Below are 18,124 nucleotides of genomic sequence, written 5' to 3'. Positions count from 1 at the left end.
GTATGTCATAATATACCTTAATAATAAATATATTGTGCAACAAATCTGAAGTTCCTGAGCTTTCTATATGGTCTTTTAATTTTATGACACGCATATATGACACGTATATATGATTATATATATATATATATATATATATATCATATATATATATATCACAGAATATTTGTGCCTGAATATAGATTTTTTAATAAAAAATCCGACACAAGCGTAATAAAGCAGTAAACGTATAATTAATTAGATACATTTGGCTTTCGAGCAAAACAAATCTCAGGAATCAATTTTACATTACCATACATTAAAAGTGCCCAGAGATGTATAGAAAAGCAAATACATGTTATAAATCAATATTTTAGAATTGAAAGCATTCTAAAAATGAAATCTATTTTTGATATATGGGGACCTGTACCACACCACTTTACTGCCCTGAGGGCGCCCGCAGCGTTGTCAGGTTTTGGAGAGATTACAGGAACAGGTAGCAGCGTTTTGCGGTTTCCGAAAGCACAACATGTGTTCTCGGCTCCCGCGGGTTTGCAAGACACGGCAAAATGTCCTCGTATTTCCGAGTCTGAGGGGGGACTCTTGTCGCTGGAACATTACTCGTAACCGGGGCGGTATTTCTGCAGTAACCACATCGCCTAGCACAGACGCTGCAAAGATGCCACGGACGTGTAAGGGGTGCCTTCCATCCCACGAAGCACACGCACTCTGGGGACGATGGGTTTGAGTTACTGACGCTCACCTCCGCTCCCAGGCTCTGACAGGGCCTGGACCCGGGCCTTTCTGTCGAATAGGTGCGGTGAACCCGAAGAGGGCGACGAATGTTGATGGGGGGGGGGGGGGGGCGGGGGGGTTAGTGTGTTGCACCACCGTTTAAATCGCTTCACTTTATACTAAATACACAAAACAAAAGCGTCTGGACTGGGGTTGCAACAGTGACACTTATATGAACTTTAGGCTGAGAAGTGTGTCAGCCAGAGGTGACTCCACCTATCAAAAGTGCACAGAACTTTGCACTGGCTGGAGTCACCCAGACCTTGGCTGCTACACTTTGGGGCCCCGAGGGTCCTCAAACTTGCTACTGCTTTATATATAGAGGGGGGTTGCGGAATATACACGGTTGCATATTAAACTGTGGACATGGTGAGCTTGTAAACGCTCTGTTCTCTCCCCGCCACCGCTTTCCTGAAAAGAAAATCTGGCATTAAATATATCCCTGTCTGATTATGAAATACTTAAACGGGCGTTTGACAGAAACACGCGCTGAATAATCAGTTGGAAATGGCGGGTTTGTGGTGATCATGGCGCGAGCATGAAGGCTGTGCAGCAGCAGGTAGATTGAAGGTGGGAGACATTTTGAGATATGTGGAGTGGTTACAGGTGTGTATATACTTACATGTTGACAACAGTGCATACATTTCGGGGTGTGATGTTGTGAGAGTAGTAATGAGTATGATAGTGCCTGTTCAACAAAGCTGTGCGCTTGTGATTCTGAAGTGTGAATAAAGGACTCGGGCCTCAGGGGGTCCGTGCAGCTAGCGCGAGACCCTGTCCTCGCATAACAACATACCTTAATATCATAACCTAGCACGATGTGTCATTGCATGCCATTAGACAGAACAGCACACACACACACACACACAGCTTTATATAATAAAGCGGACATATGAAGAGGGAACCATATCATATCTGTTTGTTCATTTCTAATTTGCTATTATGAGCGAGCTTAAGATATGTATTATGTAAAAAATATGACACCCGTTAATGCACCTGCCCCCCTCCCCCCCACACACACAAACGCATTGCCGCCATTTTAGCCGTGCGCCTTCAGAATTCGGCCAAGTATCGCTGAAGTCTCTGACCCACAAGACAAGACCGCTACGGCTCCTTGTATCTCGATGTAAATAGACACGAGTGTAGGGGACCTGCGTTCTGATTCAGTGGAGAGCTCGCAGCCTCACGAACTAGTGAACGCGCTTGATATTGACGTCATCATTTGTGTCATGGTTGCTGTTGTGAGTTGCGGTCACATTGTTTATTGTTGCTATGCATCCCGGCAGGGGCCCTGGCCGGCTCCGAGGGCTCCGTCTACCCCCACAAGATGGAGGACTGGGCCTGCGTCAACAGAAGCGGCTTCTCCGGCAGCCAGAACCTGAACAGCCTCGAGAAGGGCGTCATGGAGGCGGACATCAAGTACCCCCAGGTAAGCCCTGGTGCTTGGAGGGCCACGTGGGGGCAGTCTATAGTTTGTCTCCATTCCATTGGTGCAGTGGCACCGGGGCTCAGAGGTGGGGTGGGGGGGGGGGGCGCGTGTAATGGGGACTGAGCCCCTATTATTGCTGTATTTTTTTTTAATTCAACATCAGCCAGGTGTGCATTTCCTTCCTACCACTAAGGCGCATGACAAACTGGCACCAGGGTCACACCGGTGTGCATAATACATGGCCTAAAAAAAGCCACGTGCGCATCTCACTGCATTGTGTCTCATTCCCACGTATCTCCTACTTTGTTTTGTGTGTGTGTGTGGGGGGGGGGGGGCAGTGAGGGAGAGATGTTTCAAGTGGCATTTTCCGGTAAGGGGTGCGGGGTTCAGGGTGGCACATTCACAGTGTTTGAACTCCACCACCCTGTGAAACCAAAGCGCGTTGCCCTCTTTCAGTATACATCACAGTTCTTTCCGTAGTTTATTTTGTTTCAGTGGTCGCTCAAGATTCTGTGTTTTAAAAGGGTTGAGGGGTAGGGGGCGGGCTGAAACGCAGGAGAGCTGCCGTGCATGAAAATCGGGAGGCGAATTAGGCAAACATCCAGATGATCTACGTCCAACAATTCTGCCATTCTCAGTTTTCGCCACTGGTGCCATTGCACCAAACCCACAGAGGAAGAAGTCGTGCACGCGCATCACAGGAAGTGACTTTGGGAGGTAAACTATTGGAGTGGGCCGTCGCATATTAGAATTATTTTTTTAAATACAGACTCGTGGCTGCAGCAGATTAATATTTAGAAGTTAAAGGTAGAAGTACCATGAGCGCAAATATATATATATGGAAAATGAGTTTGACCTATTAATTCTGGCCTCCTCGTCAGCAGAAGCCACCGTTCTCAGACGCCACAATTTGTGATCCGCTCCGGCCCTGGCCCTGTTGAACCCTGTGCTCCCAAGAGGACGAGGGGCCCATGTCAGCCCCACACTGGAGCTCCGCGTGACATGTTAACAGCCCGCATCCATTAGCTGTCCAGGGCCTCCCAGCCATCTACTCAGTGTGTGTGTGTGTGTGGGGGGGGGGGGGGAGAGCTGTCACTGCCCAGGCCAATCCCACCTCACGTTCAACAAGCACACCTGGGGAGGGGGGGACATGTGTGCCACGCATGCAGGTGGTTTGAAATCTCTCTGTCTCTCTTTCTCCACAGCCCGCCTCCAGCCTGTCCGCCGTCAGTGGCTTCGTCCCAGCCTGCGCCTACACGTCCGCCAACCAGTACGGGGTGTACGGGGGTCCGGGCGCGGGTTACGTGCCCCCGGGGCACCATTGGCAGTCCCAGAGCAGCCCGCTGGCTCATCACGGCCCCATCCACGGGGGAGACATCACAGCCTCCATGGCGTTCAAGCACCCGGGGAGAGAAGGTATGTGAGCGCGCGCTGATACATGCGGGAGGTGTGTGTGTGTGGGGATAGGGGAGGGATGAGGACGTGGGTGCAAGCGAGGTAAGCCACCACCAGTCTCCCTGGGGTGGATTAAATTGATGGGAGGGGGGGGGGGGCAGGGAGCACCGTTTGTAAATCAAAGGTGCCGTTGGTGGGTCAGCTAAAATGACTGATTTTTAAAACTTTTGATTTAAAATGACCCCTCTGCTACTACAGCGCTCAATATCGGGGTTTGCATTTTTTGAAGGCCTAGTTTATTAAATCATCGTATCAGGCTACCTTGTTTGTTAGTATTTTATTTCGCATGACGATGCTGATATTTCGTTTAGGTGGGAAAAAACCCTACTTTCCAGCCTTTGCATTTATTTTGATGGAAACTATAACAAATACGGGCGCGCGCGCACACATAACACCAGCTAAAATACACATACCCGCTGACACACTCAAAACCACAAGCCAACACCCTCAACAGGCACGCGCCAAACCAGGAAGACCCAAGTGTCATTGCACAGCACTGCGAATTCCGATTTTCGACGCTAGCCTCCGTATGGTCATTTTCAAACTGTTATAGTATTACTTCATTAGTTTACTGTACATATATCAACAGCCATTATAATTCAGTTATCACCTTTTATTTAGCTAAGTGACTAAATTAGTTACACAAGACAGTAAAGGCGTCTGCCCCAGTTTAATAAATGTGATATAATGGAAAAGCGCGGGCTTTCGTTTAGCTTGAAATGCATATATTCCTGCCTGAAACTATGCAGTGGTCTGTAGCTTGGTGATGAGTGCACCTTGAAAGACACATGTCATTGACGACATCTGTCGAGACCCGTCGTCCGTCTGTGCTCGATAAAACAACGTGTGCAAACACGGAGAGCGCGCTCCCGAACATCCTCTGCAGCTATTTGGCGCTATAGGGCCTGTTTTCCGGGTGTACCACGCAGGTAGATTTATTCTCAAATAATCGTCCATGTTTTGATTGCTTTGTACAGTTTTAGTATTGTGCAGTATTTATTGGCGGACGGAATCCATTTTTATTGCACTACACAGTATGGTTTTAATAAAGGAAGAAACGATTGCAGCCAGTCCCAGCTTCGAGGGCTTTGCTGAAAAACACGAAATCAATTTCTCTTAACTTAGCCGATAAGCCCAAGCCAAAGGACAATTTATTATTGCCATTTTTAGTAAACTTCTGAAAGAAATGTACCATGCGAATGGAATCACGGAACAAAAAATTAACATTTGGGAATACCTAATATTTTTGTTTCTGACAAAAAAAGTATTTTCGATGCAGGACATTTCAGGAATATTTTTAGCTAGTTTTATGTGGTGTTCCCTGTCCAGAATGAAGCGTTGTATGTACAAAAAATATCAATTTTTATCATTCTCTTAATTATGAAAAACGGAGCTGAATTTGGGCCTGCAGTGCTTTACCTCTAGACAGACCCCTGGTGTGAATGTCTTAACCCACTGAGCTATCCTACCCCCGCCAATCCACCGACCGTAGACCACAACTCACAGGCCGAGGACTTGGGGATCTCGGCCGAGCTTTAATTAATGCAAGACTTCTGGTATATATATCGCCGACATGGCTTTAACATGTTCCATAAAGTTAAAATTAACGACATTCGTATTGAAAAACGTAAAAATGGAAAAACATCGATTTTGCGTGGGAAATAGCAGCTCATATCTTGCAGGTGCATTTAGACTATTGTTTTTATAGTAATTCGGCCTCCTACATTCCAGACTGTGCCAGCCGTAGCGATCTGGTGTACCTGCTTCTCGCATTTGTTACAGATCGCCAGCTACAGTGAATGAGAGAAGAACGTGTATTGTGTGAAAACATTTTAATTTGAGAGCTCCTTGAAGCTGAAACGCTTTTGCGCCCGTCGGTCCCTTAGCCCCTAATCCACCCATTCACCTGCCCAATCGCTAATCCATTCATCCACCCACCCACACCCAACCATCAATCCGTCCTCTTGTCTTTTCTTCTCCTACCTACCTGTCTGCCTAGCTCGTGACTCCTTTCTCTTTCCATTTTCTTCTTTTCTCCACCTCACCTCCCCCACACTTCTTCTATATATTACCCATCTCTTACTCCTTTACTCTGCAGCTTTTTCTCTGCTCCACCCCCTCGTTCTCTCCTTGTCTTACTCCCCACCCTCTCCTTTCTATGACTCCATCTCATTCTTTCTCACACGGTTTCTTCCTCCACTGTTCACTCATCTCCCTTTGTTTTTCGTCCATTCTCCCGGTCTCTGCCCCTCCCGTGTAAATCACTTCATATGCCCTCCTCGCCCCATAGTGCAGGTGTGGTGAGACGCACCGAGGGGAGGCTGTGACGGCCACACGCCTGACAGTATATCAGGATGTGTCACGAGAAGAGTAACGCCCCGGCCACTCCGCGGCTCGGCTGTGCCCGAGACTCTACTCCCAGCGGCTCCTCACGGAGGTATTAAGGGTTACAGCTCGTGCTAATGGCCACGCTTTACAAGGGCTCGTAAACCCGGTCCCTGCCGTTAAAGAGCCCGAGGCGAGGCCGCACTGACAGCTCGGGGCCACCCCGGCTCTGCCCGGAAAGTTACCTCCACGGCCTGACCGATTACAGATGTCTGAGGTGGGTTGTCTGTCTGTGGAGAGCACAGCTTGGCTACTTTATGAGCTCAGTAGCAGTAAACAGTAAAGCAAGGCATGAAATAAAACACTTCCGCCAACAGAGACCAGAGAAGAGGCGCGAGCTGTTAACACACTCTGCTATTCTCTCGCGATAACACCTGGTGCTGAGCGGCTGCCCTCCTAGGATGCTACCCTGTGCTCCCCTCTCTCTCACACAACCCCCATGCTCTAGCTTTCTGTCTGTCCTTCTCTTTTTCTCTATCAAACATCCACCCCTCTCTCTCCCCTATCCTTGTCTTTTCACTTTCATCAACAACCTCTTCATCTCTCTACACTCCTTTCTTTCTTGTCTAGCTTTTCTATTCTCTCACCCCCCTCGTTTCCCACACCCCTTCTGAGTAGTCTGTTCTATTACTCTCAGCTCCCGCTTGTACTTCTCACATTTCACTCGTTCGTCTATCTATCTATCTATCTATCTATCTATCTATCTATCTATCTATCTATCTATCTATCTATCTATCTATCTATCTATCTATCTATCTATCTATCTATCTATCTATCTATCTATCTATCTATCTATCTATCTATCTATCTATCTATCTATCTATCTATCTATCTATCTATCTATCTATCTATCTATCTATCTATTTGTCGCTGTATCTGGTCCGACTTTCTGTTTCTCCTAAGTCTATAACCATCTCTTTTTCACACTTCCCCCTTTCTCTTCCTGTCATCACCCCTCTCTGCAATGTTCTCTCCTCGTTCGCCCGCCCTTTGTTGTTCTGTTTCTTCCGTTCCCTCTTTCTTTATTCCGTCCACCCCCACCATCCCCCACTCCCCATCCACCCCTCTCTTCTCTCTCTCGCTTCATTCTGCTTGGCCTGTATATTTTGCACCCACAACTGTAAATGCACTATTCACATGACCACTGGAATATGCATCAGGGGAGGGTTAAATCATGCAACAACCTTGACTAAACTATACAGGAATTCTAGGCAAAGGCTTGCCACTGCATAGCAACATGCGTGATATATTTTTGATTTAGTAACTTTTGATCGGTTTGAGTCAGAAACTAATATTGTATTTTTAGCATCTGCAAATGAAGAAGAACATGCTGGATTGCTTGTCGAGTCCCGCTAATCTATAATTAAGTGGAAATCGTCAAGAGTAGACCACAGAATCGCATACTACTAGTTGCCTCTCTTACCCCCTATGACGACCTTGGAACTAAATTGAAAAGAGCATAGATATATATCCCACACTGTGTGCTATATTACCCCCTCTCCCTCCCCCCCCCCCCGTAAAATAAGCGCTGCTTGATAAAGCACTATTATTCTCGTAGGTAACTGCAGTAACGGGTAACGTTTTTATTTTACATTTTCATGCACTATAGTATTTCTTCCACTTTTGATTTCAGTTGTGTAAATATTTTCCATGTACCTTGTAAAGCGCACAGCTGCTACTGTGGCTTCGTGGCGCTCCAAGGAGAATATTTTTCTTGAGGAACTCGGTTTATTAGTTTGAATTCACCGTATTACAATGAAGAGAGGGGCGAGGCGATCATCTAATCTCGACAGTGAAAATATGGGAACGTACTCTATTCTTACTTCACGGACTGCTGTATATGACAAATGAGGTGTTTTTATGACCCAATAACGCCTCGTGCTGGTAACAATATTTAGCTGCTAGGGATTTTCAGCAGTCTCTGTTATTCCAGGAGCACGTGCTAATGACACACTGAGGTAAAAATGTTTGCTAAAACAGCCCTCTACATTGATTGAAATATGCAGATTAAACAGGAATTGTCATTTTGGATAATTCAAGTGGCGAATCAGGTTGCGAAATTAGATTGAACCCCCTTACTTTTGTGTGCACATGTTTTTCAAGTGTATGGTCTGAAATTTTAGCCAGGTCTTCTCAGGAGATGGAGTCGGCAAGTGGCGGGAGCCTCACAGCAAAAGACCAACTCAGGCCTTATTTTATTTACACAAAACATTATCAAAAGAAACATTGAAAGTTAACATACTTCCAAGAGAAATAAGCTGATCAGAAATCATATGTACAGTGCAAATTCAGGACAACAATTCCATCCATGAACAGCTTTCCAAACTAATTTTGTAGGCTCATAATTGGCCAATCAGCAGATCTTCCTCGCATCACCAGACCCAGGCCCTTGTTTGTCCAGAGGGGCCAAAGCCAGATTTTGATTCGCTCATCTCCCCTACTGGCGAGCAAAGCCAGCTCTTATGCTCACCTGAGGTGTCCTTGTTGGGACTCCCCTGAGGCATAACTTGGTCTCCTGGGGCAGCCCCCCTCCCCCTATGGGAAAAAAGGTGGAGTACCCTACAAACAGCAAGAACAGCAGTCTGCATGCCTCCAACCACTGACACCAAAAAATCTCAAAAAGCCCCCTCTGGAGGAAAACCAATTATGTTAGGGAATTTTTGATGAAAGTTGCTAAAAGAGTCTACATGTATCCGTGCCAACCACAACGCATGCCTAAACATATGACAAGTTACATTAGTGAAGCCAAATACCCAACGCCTACAAGTAAAACCTTCCAGAGGCAAAACCCCCTAGAGCAGTAAGAGCAGAGTTGGGTGAGTGGAAAAACAGGCAGACCTCCACCAGGAGTAGAGGAGGGCGAGCCAAGAAATTACCAGGACGAGCCGAGCCAGAGCCGAGCCCAGGGTCTGTCTGGGCTTTACCAGACAGTTCAAGAGCCAAGCCCTAATGTTATTTGGCATGTAAATCTTGCAACAAAAATCATGTAAAAATATGATCAAATCTCCTCATAATTCAAACAACTACATTTCTTTAACACAGGGAAGATTTTCATCCTAGTACATCAGGTGATAGCACTTCAATTACTAAAAGTGATAGTTTTTAAACATGCTCGTGGAAACACTCCTGTCCCCCGCCCTGATGACTGTGCCACTTATACTCATGCACAAAGAGTTGAGGTGGGCCAGGCAAGGAATGCCATCACGCTGCTCAAATACCACCAGAGCACTGTTAAATGAGGAAAAAGAAAATCAAGCTACTTGTTAGAGCTCAGAAAAAGCAAACTGCAGCATTTCGGGCTTTAATAAAAACTAGTTACTATCAACTGTTGAGAGTAGACGAATAAAAATCAAATCAAATACCCTTTGTCTTCAATCAATCAATCAATCAATCACTCAATCAATAGATTTGTAGAGCGCTTCTTGTCACCCATGAGGGTATCCAGGCACTGGCAAAGCCTTCACAGGATTTAAAGTGCACGTATGACTGTATTAGTTGACAACAGTAATGGACGCTTTTCGTCTACCCCACCCCTTCCTGTTCCCTTTTGCCATTGCCCCCTCTGGCCGCTCACCTCTACGTTAGCACCTGAATAAGGGATTCAGGTGAGTGGGAGGAGACAACCTGGCCTGTGAAAATGAACGCTCTCCTCCACTCCCCTCACTAAAAGTGCCCAAGACGCAATTTTAGCAAAGGTGAGCCCTGTGTGTGCTCTCCCTGCAGTCACATAGCCTAAGGTTGCCTTGTAGGCCAGGAGCCTCCTGGAGGCTCGATTCCCAAGGGGGCACAGAGAGGGCGTGATTGGAATCTCTGAAGTCTGACTTGGCAGGTCTTGAAGGGGCAGTACACGCTGAAGACTTCTTTAACTTTTTTTTTGCAGTTTTACATAATGCAAACTTGTCCGTAGGTATTGGGGTAATATACATGAGCGCCAGTTACATTACACAAGGTAACATTGATTTTTTAGGCACTGGGAGATTAAGTATTTTGCTCAGAATCACAGTCCCTCGAGCTCCCCAGTTCCAAAGTTTGGAAGCTGGAAGCAACTGAAGTTGTGCACTATTTTTCCCTTTGCCTGAAATGTATCTCACATCTGTTGGCGTCAATAAAATGTGACGTATACTTCAGGCAAAAGGAAAACTAGTGTACACACATTGCCATTGTGCTGTTGGTGAAATGCAGCAACACACTGCGGAGAAGGATTAGTTGGAGACCCCAGAGGATGGAGGGTCACTGTGAGAGGGCCCAGACTTGGCTTGTTTTGGGTTCAAGTGTCCAAGAGCCCCTGAGCAGGGCCAGAGCCAGGCGTCCATCTTGAGCCCGGCTTATTCTTGCAAGGGGTTGCCCACCTCTAATCAGGAGCAAAGGGGACAGGAGGCGGCTGTGGTGTCCAAAGCAGAAGAGGTCACCCCGACTGCCTTTTTCCCACACACCCGTATTCATCCTTTGCGTCACTTCCAATGGAGGTCCAGTTGCGTGGGCTCCTGTTACCCCCACTCGAAATGACCTAGGCAGCCATTACTGTGTTGCTTCCCCGCCACCAGGCCCACCTGTGCACACATCACCCCAGTTCTGGGGTGTCGTTCATTCATTCTTCACTTGAGTTCAGTTGTATATTTGATCAAATGATGTCAATGTGTTCTAATGGGGCAGCAAACACACACAGACGAAGACAGGCCTAATGAGGTAGCGCGAACACTATGCTATGACATATTATTTGTGCCACATGCCAAAACATTCCACTGCTAAATAGGAAGGAAATTGTGTGAAACAAGATGGATGAACACTAGCCCCTCCCTCAAATAGATGAGAACATGTTGAGATTTGACCCTCATGCCAACATTAATGAACAAAGATTTTCATAATCGAGAAAAATCTAGGCCTCATTTAGTAACTCTTGGAAAATATTCCCTGGCCCATAGCAGTCCAAAATATGGAAATACCGACTTTCCCTATACAAAATTACAATGCCGAAAATGTAATAGGTTCAATATAAATATACTATCAAGTTACATTATAAAAGCACTACCCCAAAAAAGCGCAGATGTGACAAAAGAAAATGTACACAAAAACTCGTCCATGAAAACTGTAATTTTTTAGTGGGTGTACAGGTATAATGCTGGTCAGTTGAATTCACGATTTGGGTACCAAGGTACACCCTATAAGAAAAAAAAGAAAAAAATCAGTGATAAAATCCAGCAACAGAATGAAATGTGTGTTAAGGGATCCGCCTATTTAAACAATTCTCATTTGATTTTCTTTACGGACTTTCAATTTTTTACATGGGTTTGTCCACAGACGGTGGGTGTTCGTCTGTCGCTAGTCAGTTGTTTATTTTATGTGAAGGGACGTCATATGTACAATGAAAGAATAATTTGTAGTTAGCAGGTGTGTGGTCTCCGGGGAGAACACATGGTAGTAAATCTTTAATGTGATGTAAAACACCTCTCTTGAGTAATGACCCAGCCCCACACTCAACAACGGTAATGTATAGCTTATGATAATGTGCACATTGGTCACATGTGTCAAAATCTATATTTACTTATTTTCCCTTCTATCTCTGTCTAAGGCTAACCCACGCAGAGCACGGCCAGAGGCCATGCAAAGTCGCGAACAGCTACATGGCAAATGAACGCAATACACAACGCCCCCGCCACTCGCCGCCCCCCAGTATTTAACTGAAAAACCACCACTAAAGCATTGCCGGCTTGAGTTAGAGTGCGTGGTGCATACCATAACAGGCACATTTCATGGCCTTTACAGTTTTGTGTTTTCCTGACCCTGAGTACTCTTTGCTGTGGTTGACTGGCCCTCTTCAAATCATTTTATCTCATGCTTTCAACTTTGTCAAACGTTTTCTTCTTGGCCTTCTTCAGGACATAGTTCTTCACGTTTTCAGTGCAACAGTTGAAAATGCAAGGCAGTTGTGTGGGCAGAGGGGACATAATCAGGGCCGGACTAGCCATAGTGGGCACCAGTCATTTCCCCGGTGGGCCGGAAGGGTGGGGGCCGACTTTAGACCAGTGGGGGTCGTTTTTGTACTGGGGGCCGGTTTTGCAGCAGTGCTGCAAAATCTTCACCTTGTACCAACGCAGCAGCAGTGTTCCTGTCGTGCCCCCCACTGTCCCCTCCCCCGCTGGTCGGACATAATTGCCAGAGCTGGTTTGCAATTCCAGTCCAGACCTGGACATATTCTCTTCCGTAGGCAGTGATGTATGCTGGTCAGGGCCGGACTGGCCGTAGCGGCACCGGGCATTTCCCCGGTGGACCGCCAGTGTGAGGGCCTGTTTTGGGCCCCTTGTGGGCCATTTTTGTTACCGGGGGCTGGCAATATCGGACCCTGAAACATAATCGGCCAAAATAAGCCCTAGCAAACAGCTCTGCCGCTTCCCAATTCCTCCCCTGTAGGGCCGGCTGAGCAGTTTGACAGGGCTGGTTTAGGTTCGCAGTCCGGCCCTGATGCTGGTCTCTGTAATTTACAGCTTTTTTCATTACTGCCTTTTCTACCTTCAGTCCTTTCAGCTGATTCAGTTTTGTGCAACTTCAGACAAGGGATCATGCTTTGGTTGGTATGGTAATAATCAGTATTCTTATCCCTGCAACGGCTGCCAGAGTTATCTACATTAAGAAGCCAAATTCTGTGCAGGGGTTCCAGCATTAAGATGTTTATGTTGGAGAGCATCCTCCCATGCAGGACTGCAGAGGCAACATTTGGATATAAAACAAATAGCACCTTAGAGCGGCACAGGACGCAGACACACTCCAAGAAGTTGCCTGACATAATTTGCCAGCAATCCCTCTTTTCAAACCATTTTAGCTAATGCTATCAGCTTTGCCAAGAGCTTTCATCTTTAGCTTCATCAGGAGAGAACATATGTTTATGGCAGCTTTTCAAGTGAAAGGGCAAAGCAGGGTTCCAGGGAGAGATGGAACAAGCTTTTCCACCAAATCCAGTTGGTGAACTGGCAGAATCATGGATTCTGAAGAAGTTGAACCCAAAAGCGCTTGGAAAAGATGAAACCATTAGCTGAAGTGATTTGAAAAGAGGGGAGACTGACAGGGGTGTGTGAAATCACATATTTTTTACAAATATTCAGGAAAATCCATTAAAAATGTAGTGAAATTATGAGAAACTGTGTTTTTCGAGATAAATGTGGTTTGTTGATAACCTCATATCATATTTTTAATGCCAGTGTGCAAGTGTGAGCAACATAATTGTCGGAAAGATATTTTCTTTGTAAATGCGTCTCTGCATGCAAAAATTACACAAAATTGCGCAATGTGAAATTTTAAGAAATTTTGCAAATGTAATGTCACAAAAAGTATAGGGAATAAGGCAAATTTCACAACATAAAATGTTTCTCAGACCAACTGACAATACATTATGTTAAACAACATTTTAGAGCATCACTGCATCTTGTTCACCGATGAATGTCATTTGTTTTATATATGTATAAAAGTATAAACCTCTTTAAATATTTTGATACGAACTTCGATTTGAAGTCTACACATTCATAAAAAATATATATAAGCAAGCATCCGTATTAAAGTTAAAATTAGAGTCAATAGACTATACGCCTATACAATTTAAACATATTTTGTAGCACTCAGCAACAGTACGACCACTACAAAAAAATTCAGAGCTTTTTTCACTAACAACAATTCTCAAAAACATCATCCTTAAATGTCGCCTATGTGCGTATGTCAAAGTTGGATCAACAAATAATACATGCTGAACATCCTATACCCATGAGTTGCATAAATCACAAATGCAAGTTTAACTACTTAAACCTTGCCAAATCCCCTTTACACTTTACCAATGTAACCTCCCACCACGCAGACTGAAATGAAACGTCCTCAATCTGTCCTCTGTAAGTAGTTCCAGATGTGGCTGTAATTTATTCTACACAGCTACTCTGCAGATATACTAAAAAAATGGACAATGCTGCACTATGGCCTTTGTTGGACTCATAACTAAATTTAAAAAAAGTTCTTGTGAAGTTATTTTTTATAGCATCTAGTTTTGCAACTCACACATGATAAATATAATCTCTCCAAGAATCAGTAGTGCAGACAATATACAAATTATATGGCCCTGTGGTATACACTAGTTATTACTAACTCCAGTCGAGTACTCTGTACTAGAACGTTGTTATAAGATCACGCTGTGATTTGACTGGTGATGCAGTAGTGGTGGCAACACCGCTGATATTTAGTAGGCTCGGAAACGTCAGGTACAATTTTATTGCTGATTGAGAAAAAAGGAGGAACAGAGGTTTTATCTGGGCTTACGAGGAGGACATTGTCATATCTATCTATCTATCTATCTATCTATCTATCTATCTATCTATCTATCTATCTATCTATCTATCTATCTATCTATCTATCTATCTATCTATCTATCTATCTATCTATCTATCTATCTATCTATCTATCTATCTATCTATCTATCTATCTATCTATCTATCTATCTATCTATCTATCTATCTATCTATATTCTCATGTCCCTTGTCAACGCCGCCGCGGCTGCAAGGAGACCCGCTTACCAGGATATAATCCAAAGGAAAGTTTTATTCTCGCTGATGCGTTTCGATCTTACGGTCCTTTTCAAAGCTGGGTATACATTGTGGCAGTGCTCTCTATATAGTCAGAGAGTCACTGTTACATAATTAATGAAAATAGGAAAAATACTTAAGGCACTATTACAAGGATGAAGTGCCACTCAGTTCAGAAAAAAAAGACTCAAAAGTCAACGAATTCTCAGAAATGATAATAAAATGTTTCTCCCCTTAAATATATATATATATATATATATATAACATTTGTCAGCCCTGCATGCATTAGTACTACACTCCTATATAAAAGTGTGGAGCAAAGCCCATATGTGAATTAATAAATCACATATATTCTACACTACTTCTCTAGTAGTCAGACGGCTTCACTCTGAAACAAATATGAACAAGCACACCCTCCTTTACTCATAGATAGCTATTTTCCTTCAGGTAACTAAATTGAAAGAAATATAAAAAATTGATCCTCATAGAATGTAAGAAAATAAAACTAAAAAAAATCATGACATTTGCTTTGTCCAGACTGAAAGTTTTAATTGAGACCCAAAAGGCATAAAGAACTTAAGTGAGGCCATCTCTCAAAGTGACCCTATTCTGCAGTGTAGTGAAATAGGCAAGTTGTTTGTTTGCTTTGCTTGCTCTTTGCATTAATCAACTCATTTGCATGGTAGATTCTCTCCCAACAGACTGCCTCCTCTACATGGTGGAGTGGGCAATCTCAATCCTTAATTCATTGCACCTCATGACTTGTGAGTTCTTTGCATATTGCATTGATTAGAAAATATACACCAGGCATGAAACCGACCACAATCCACACATATAAAGTAATTTTGCATATCAAAGAACTAATAACATATTGTGGGAGAACTTGCCCCAAGTGACACATATAAGCAGTTCATGCAGGCAATAAACATTTCAAAATCCCAGAGTTTAAGAGGACAGTAATGTATATTTGAACCAGATAACACATTACCTTTATTGATTTATTGTATTTAAATATTTAAATTATATAGTGGAACCCAAACCATGGAAGATATACCGATGGTTTACATATAACCTATAAGCATGAAAAATGGATAAATCAATATGCAGAAAGTGTAAATAACCAAATTGTGAGCTCTCAGGTTGGCATGGTGTCAAGCTGGGCGAACCCTCCTGGAGGGTTAATGAGGCTGTTTAGCAGATAAGGTGACTGTAACTAATGAATGGGAATATGTAAAGTAGAGTCAATGATTCTGCTGGAAGACGGTAACCATCAAGGGCCAGAAATTATTTGAACAAATGTACTTTGAGCTACTCCTGAAAGCAAATAGGGATTGAGCTTTCTATCTCTATTGGATAGAGTATTCCTTACAGCTACCACTGTCCCAGAGAAGGACTGTTTCCTATCTAAAGAGGCTACACATTTTAGGACTTCATGCAGCAGAGAGTCATTTCTTCTCAGATCTCTAGATTATCCTGTGATTGTTAGGAGCTCAGCTAGGTAAGCTGAGTTGTTTTCATCAATGATCTTATGAGCAAGAACAGAGAACTTGAAGCAGATCCTTGCTTGTAAGGGAATCCAGTAGAGATCACAGGGAATTACTTTATGTAAAAGTCTGGCAGCTGAGTGAAAGCCAACTTTGATTGGGGCCAGGCATGTTTGGCCAGCCTCATCTAATGTGGTATTACCAAAGACTAATCTGGATATGATAATTGTCCTGAGACGATTGTAAAGAATTAGGTGTCTGTATTCTCTTTAACATACATAGATGAGGGGAACAGCCTTTACAACGCGGTTTTTACCACGCAGTGCAGTTACATCGCATGCGTTACAACGCATGCGATGTTACAACGCTATGCCATTACAACGCAAGTCTGTACATCGACTTGCGCTAGATGGCGTGCTAACATTACAAATAGTGTAGTTTACTATCCCAACACCTTCCCTACTGTTAAGTGGACTGGAGTTGGAATAGTAAATTACACTTTTTTAATGTTAGCACGCCATCTAGCGCAAGTCGATGTAAAGACTTGCGTTGGAATGGCATAGCGTTGTAACATCGCATGCATTGTAACGCATGCGATGTAACTGCACGCGTGGTAAAAACCCGCGTTGTAATGTCATACATCTCATAGATGAACATGCATTTTTTTTTAGCTTTCTTTTATTGTACAGGATAAGGCTCAAAGGTGAAACCCAGAAGTTTGACTGGTGACACTGGACACTGGAGTGGTGGTGAAGCTGCTAAATTTAGTAGGTTCAGAAGAGTCAGGTCCAACGTTTTTGTTAATGAGGCAAGAAGGAAGAATTTTGTTGTTTTCTGTGTTTAAGTGGAGGAAATTGTCTTTCACCTATGATTGCATTGGAGGAGGCAGATTCTTTGGGTGATGATGCTGTATTTGATGTTTTTTAGAAACAGTTGAATATCATAAGCACATTAGTGTAAGCTTTCTCCAAGGTTTCTCATTATTAAACCATGGGGCTCTGTATACATGTTAAAGAGAGTTTGAGCTAGAATCGAAACCTGGGGCACCACACAAGCCAAACTGCTAGGAGCAGACGTCTAGTCTTCAATTTTTACCTGAAGATGTTGTTCTGCAAGGAAGGACCCCATTTAAATACAGTTTGCATAAAGCCCTAATGTTGTTTTGTGATGGGTATAAATCTAGTGTGATCACTGTGTAGTAGTAGTATAGAAGGTCATTAACTCAAACAATCAGAGGAGCTAAAGTTAAAAAGATTCAAATTGACACAGTTTCCTGGTCAGAGTTTTAGCTGACCTTTATAGAACAATGTATTTATTCTCCGTATTGAAGATCTCATATATTGAAGACCTTGAAGTTAACACCTTGCAAGACAGAATTGTTTACATGTGTAGACTGCAGAGAGATTATCTACTGCTATCGGCCCAGGAGGATGGTGGACCAATGTTCTTAAGGAGCAAACACATGAGTGGGTATGACTTTAGAGAACAAATTCCGATTGGTGCTTGCAACTGGGATAATTGTGAACACTTAGAATGGGTCTAACACTAGAACAGTACCAATCTATAAACAGAACACTAAATTAGAGCCAGCCACCTGTTACCTATTTTCTATGCTAAGTCACCCAAGGAAAATATTGCCTGTTCCTCCTGAAAAAAATATCTGACTGGGTGGACAGCAAACATATAATTAATCTTAGAGTTGCTTTAGAAATTGCTTTTCAGTGGTGTACAATGCAGTGGTGCGATCTTTCTTTGTTATTTGTGCAAATGTATGAGAAACTTCACCATTACATGAACATCGAATGAAAATAGGTTGAAGACCAATTTGGGGAAAAGCCAGGCGATCAGATATGGCAAATCATTCTTGTGAGGTTGTTGGTCCCTTGATAAAAACTGCCTGAATTTTGTGGCCGAAAATATATATTGGGGAATCTTAGTCAATTGAAAGTCATTATTGATCTCGCTTTCTGATTGCAAAAGATAAGGTTTGCTGCATAATCCAATACACTCCTTAGATTACACAAGAAATATGGTGGGTGTTC

At 43.7% G+C, this 18,124-nt stretch overlaps 1 protein-coding gene across 1 annotated transcript in view; it reads left to right on the top strand.

The window, feature by feature from the left end:
• PAX1 (paired box 1) overlaps positions 1–18,124 on the top strand; it is a 46,182-nt gene that overhangs the window by 6,464 nt on the left and 21,594 nt on the right. Inside the window, exons 3-4 of the mRNA XM_085612390.1 lie at positions 2,061–2,203; positions 3,409–3,619. Coding sequence (XP_085468516.1) covers positions 2,061–2,203; positions 3,409–3,619 — 354 coding nt within the window. The remainder of the gene's footprint in view (positions 1–2,060; positions 2,204–3,408; positions 3,620–18,124) is intronic.

The sequence above is a fragment of the Triturus cristatus genome, chromosome 6, assembly GCF_964204655.1.
Source record: "Triturus cristatus chromosome 6, aTriCri1.1, whole genome shotgun sequence".
Lineage (NCBI taxonomy): Eukaryota > Metazoa > Chordata > Amphibia > Caudata > Salamandridae > Triturus > Triturus cristatus.
The sequence above is the reverse complement of the archived record's forward strand: the minus strand, read 5'-3'. Positions and strand labels throughout refer to the sequence as shown.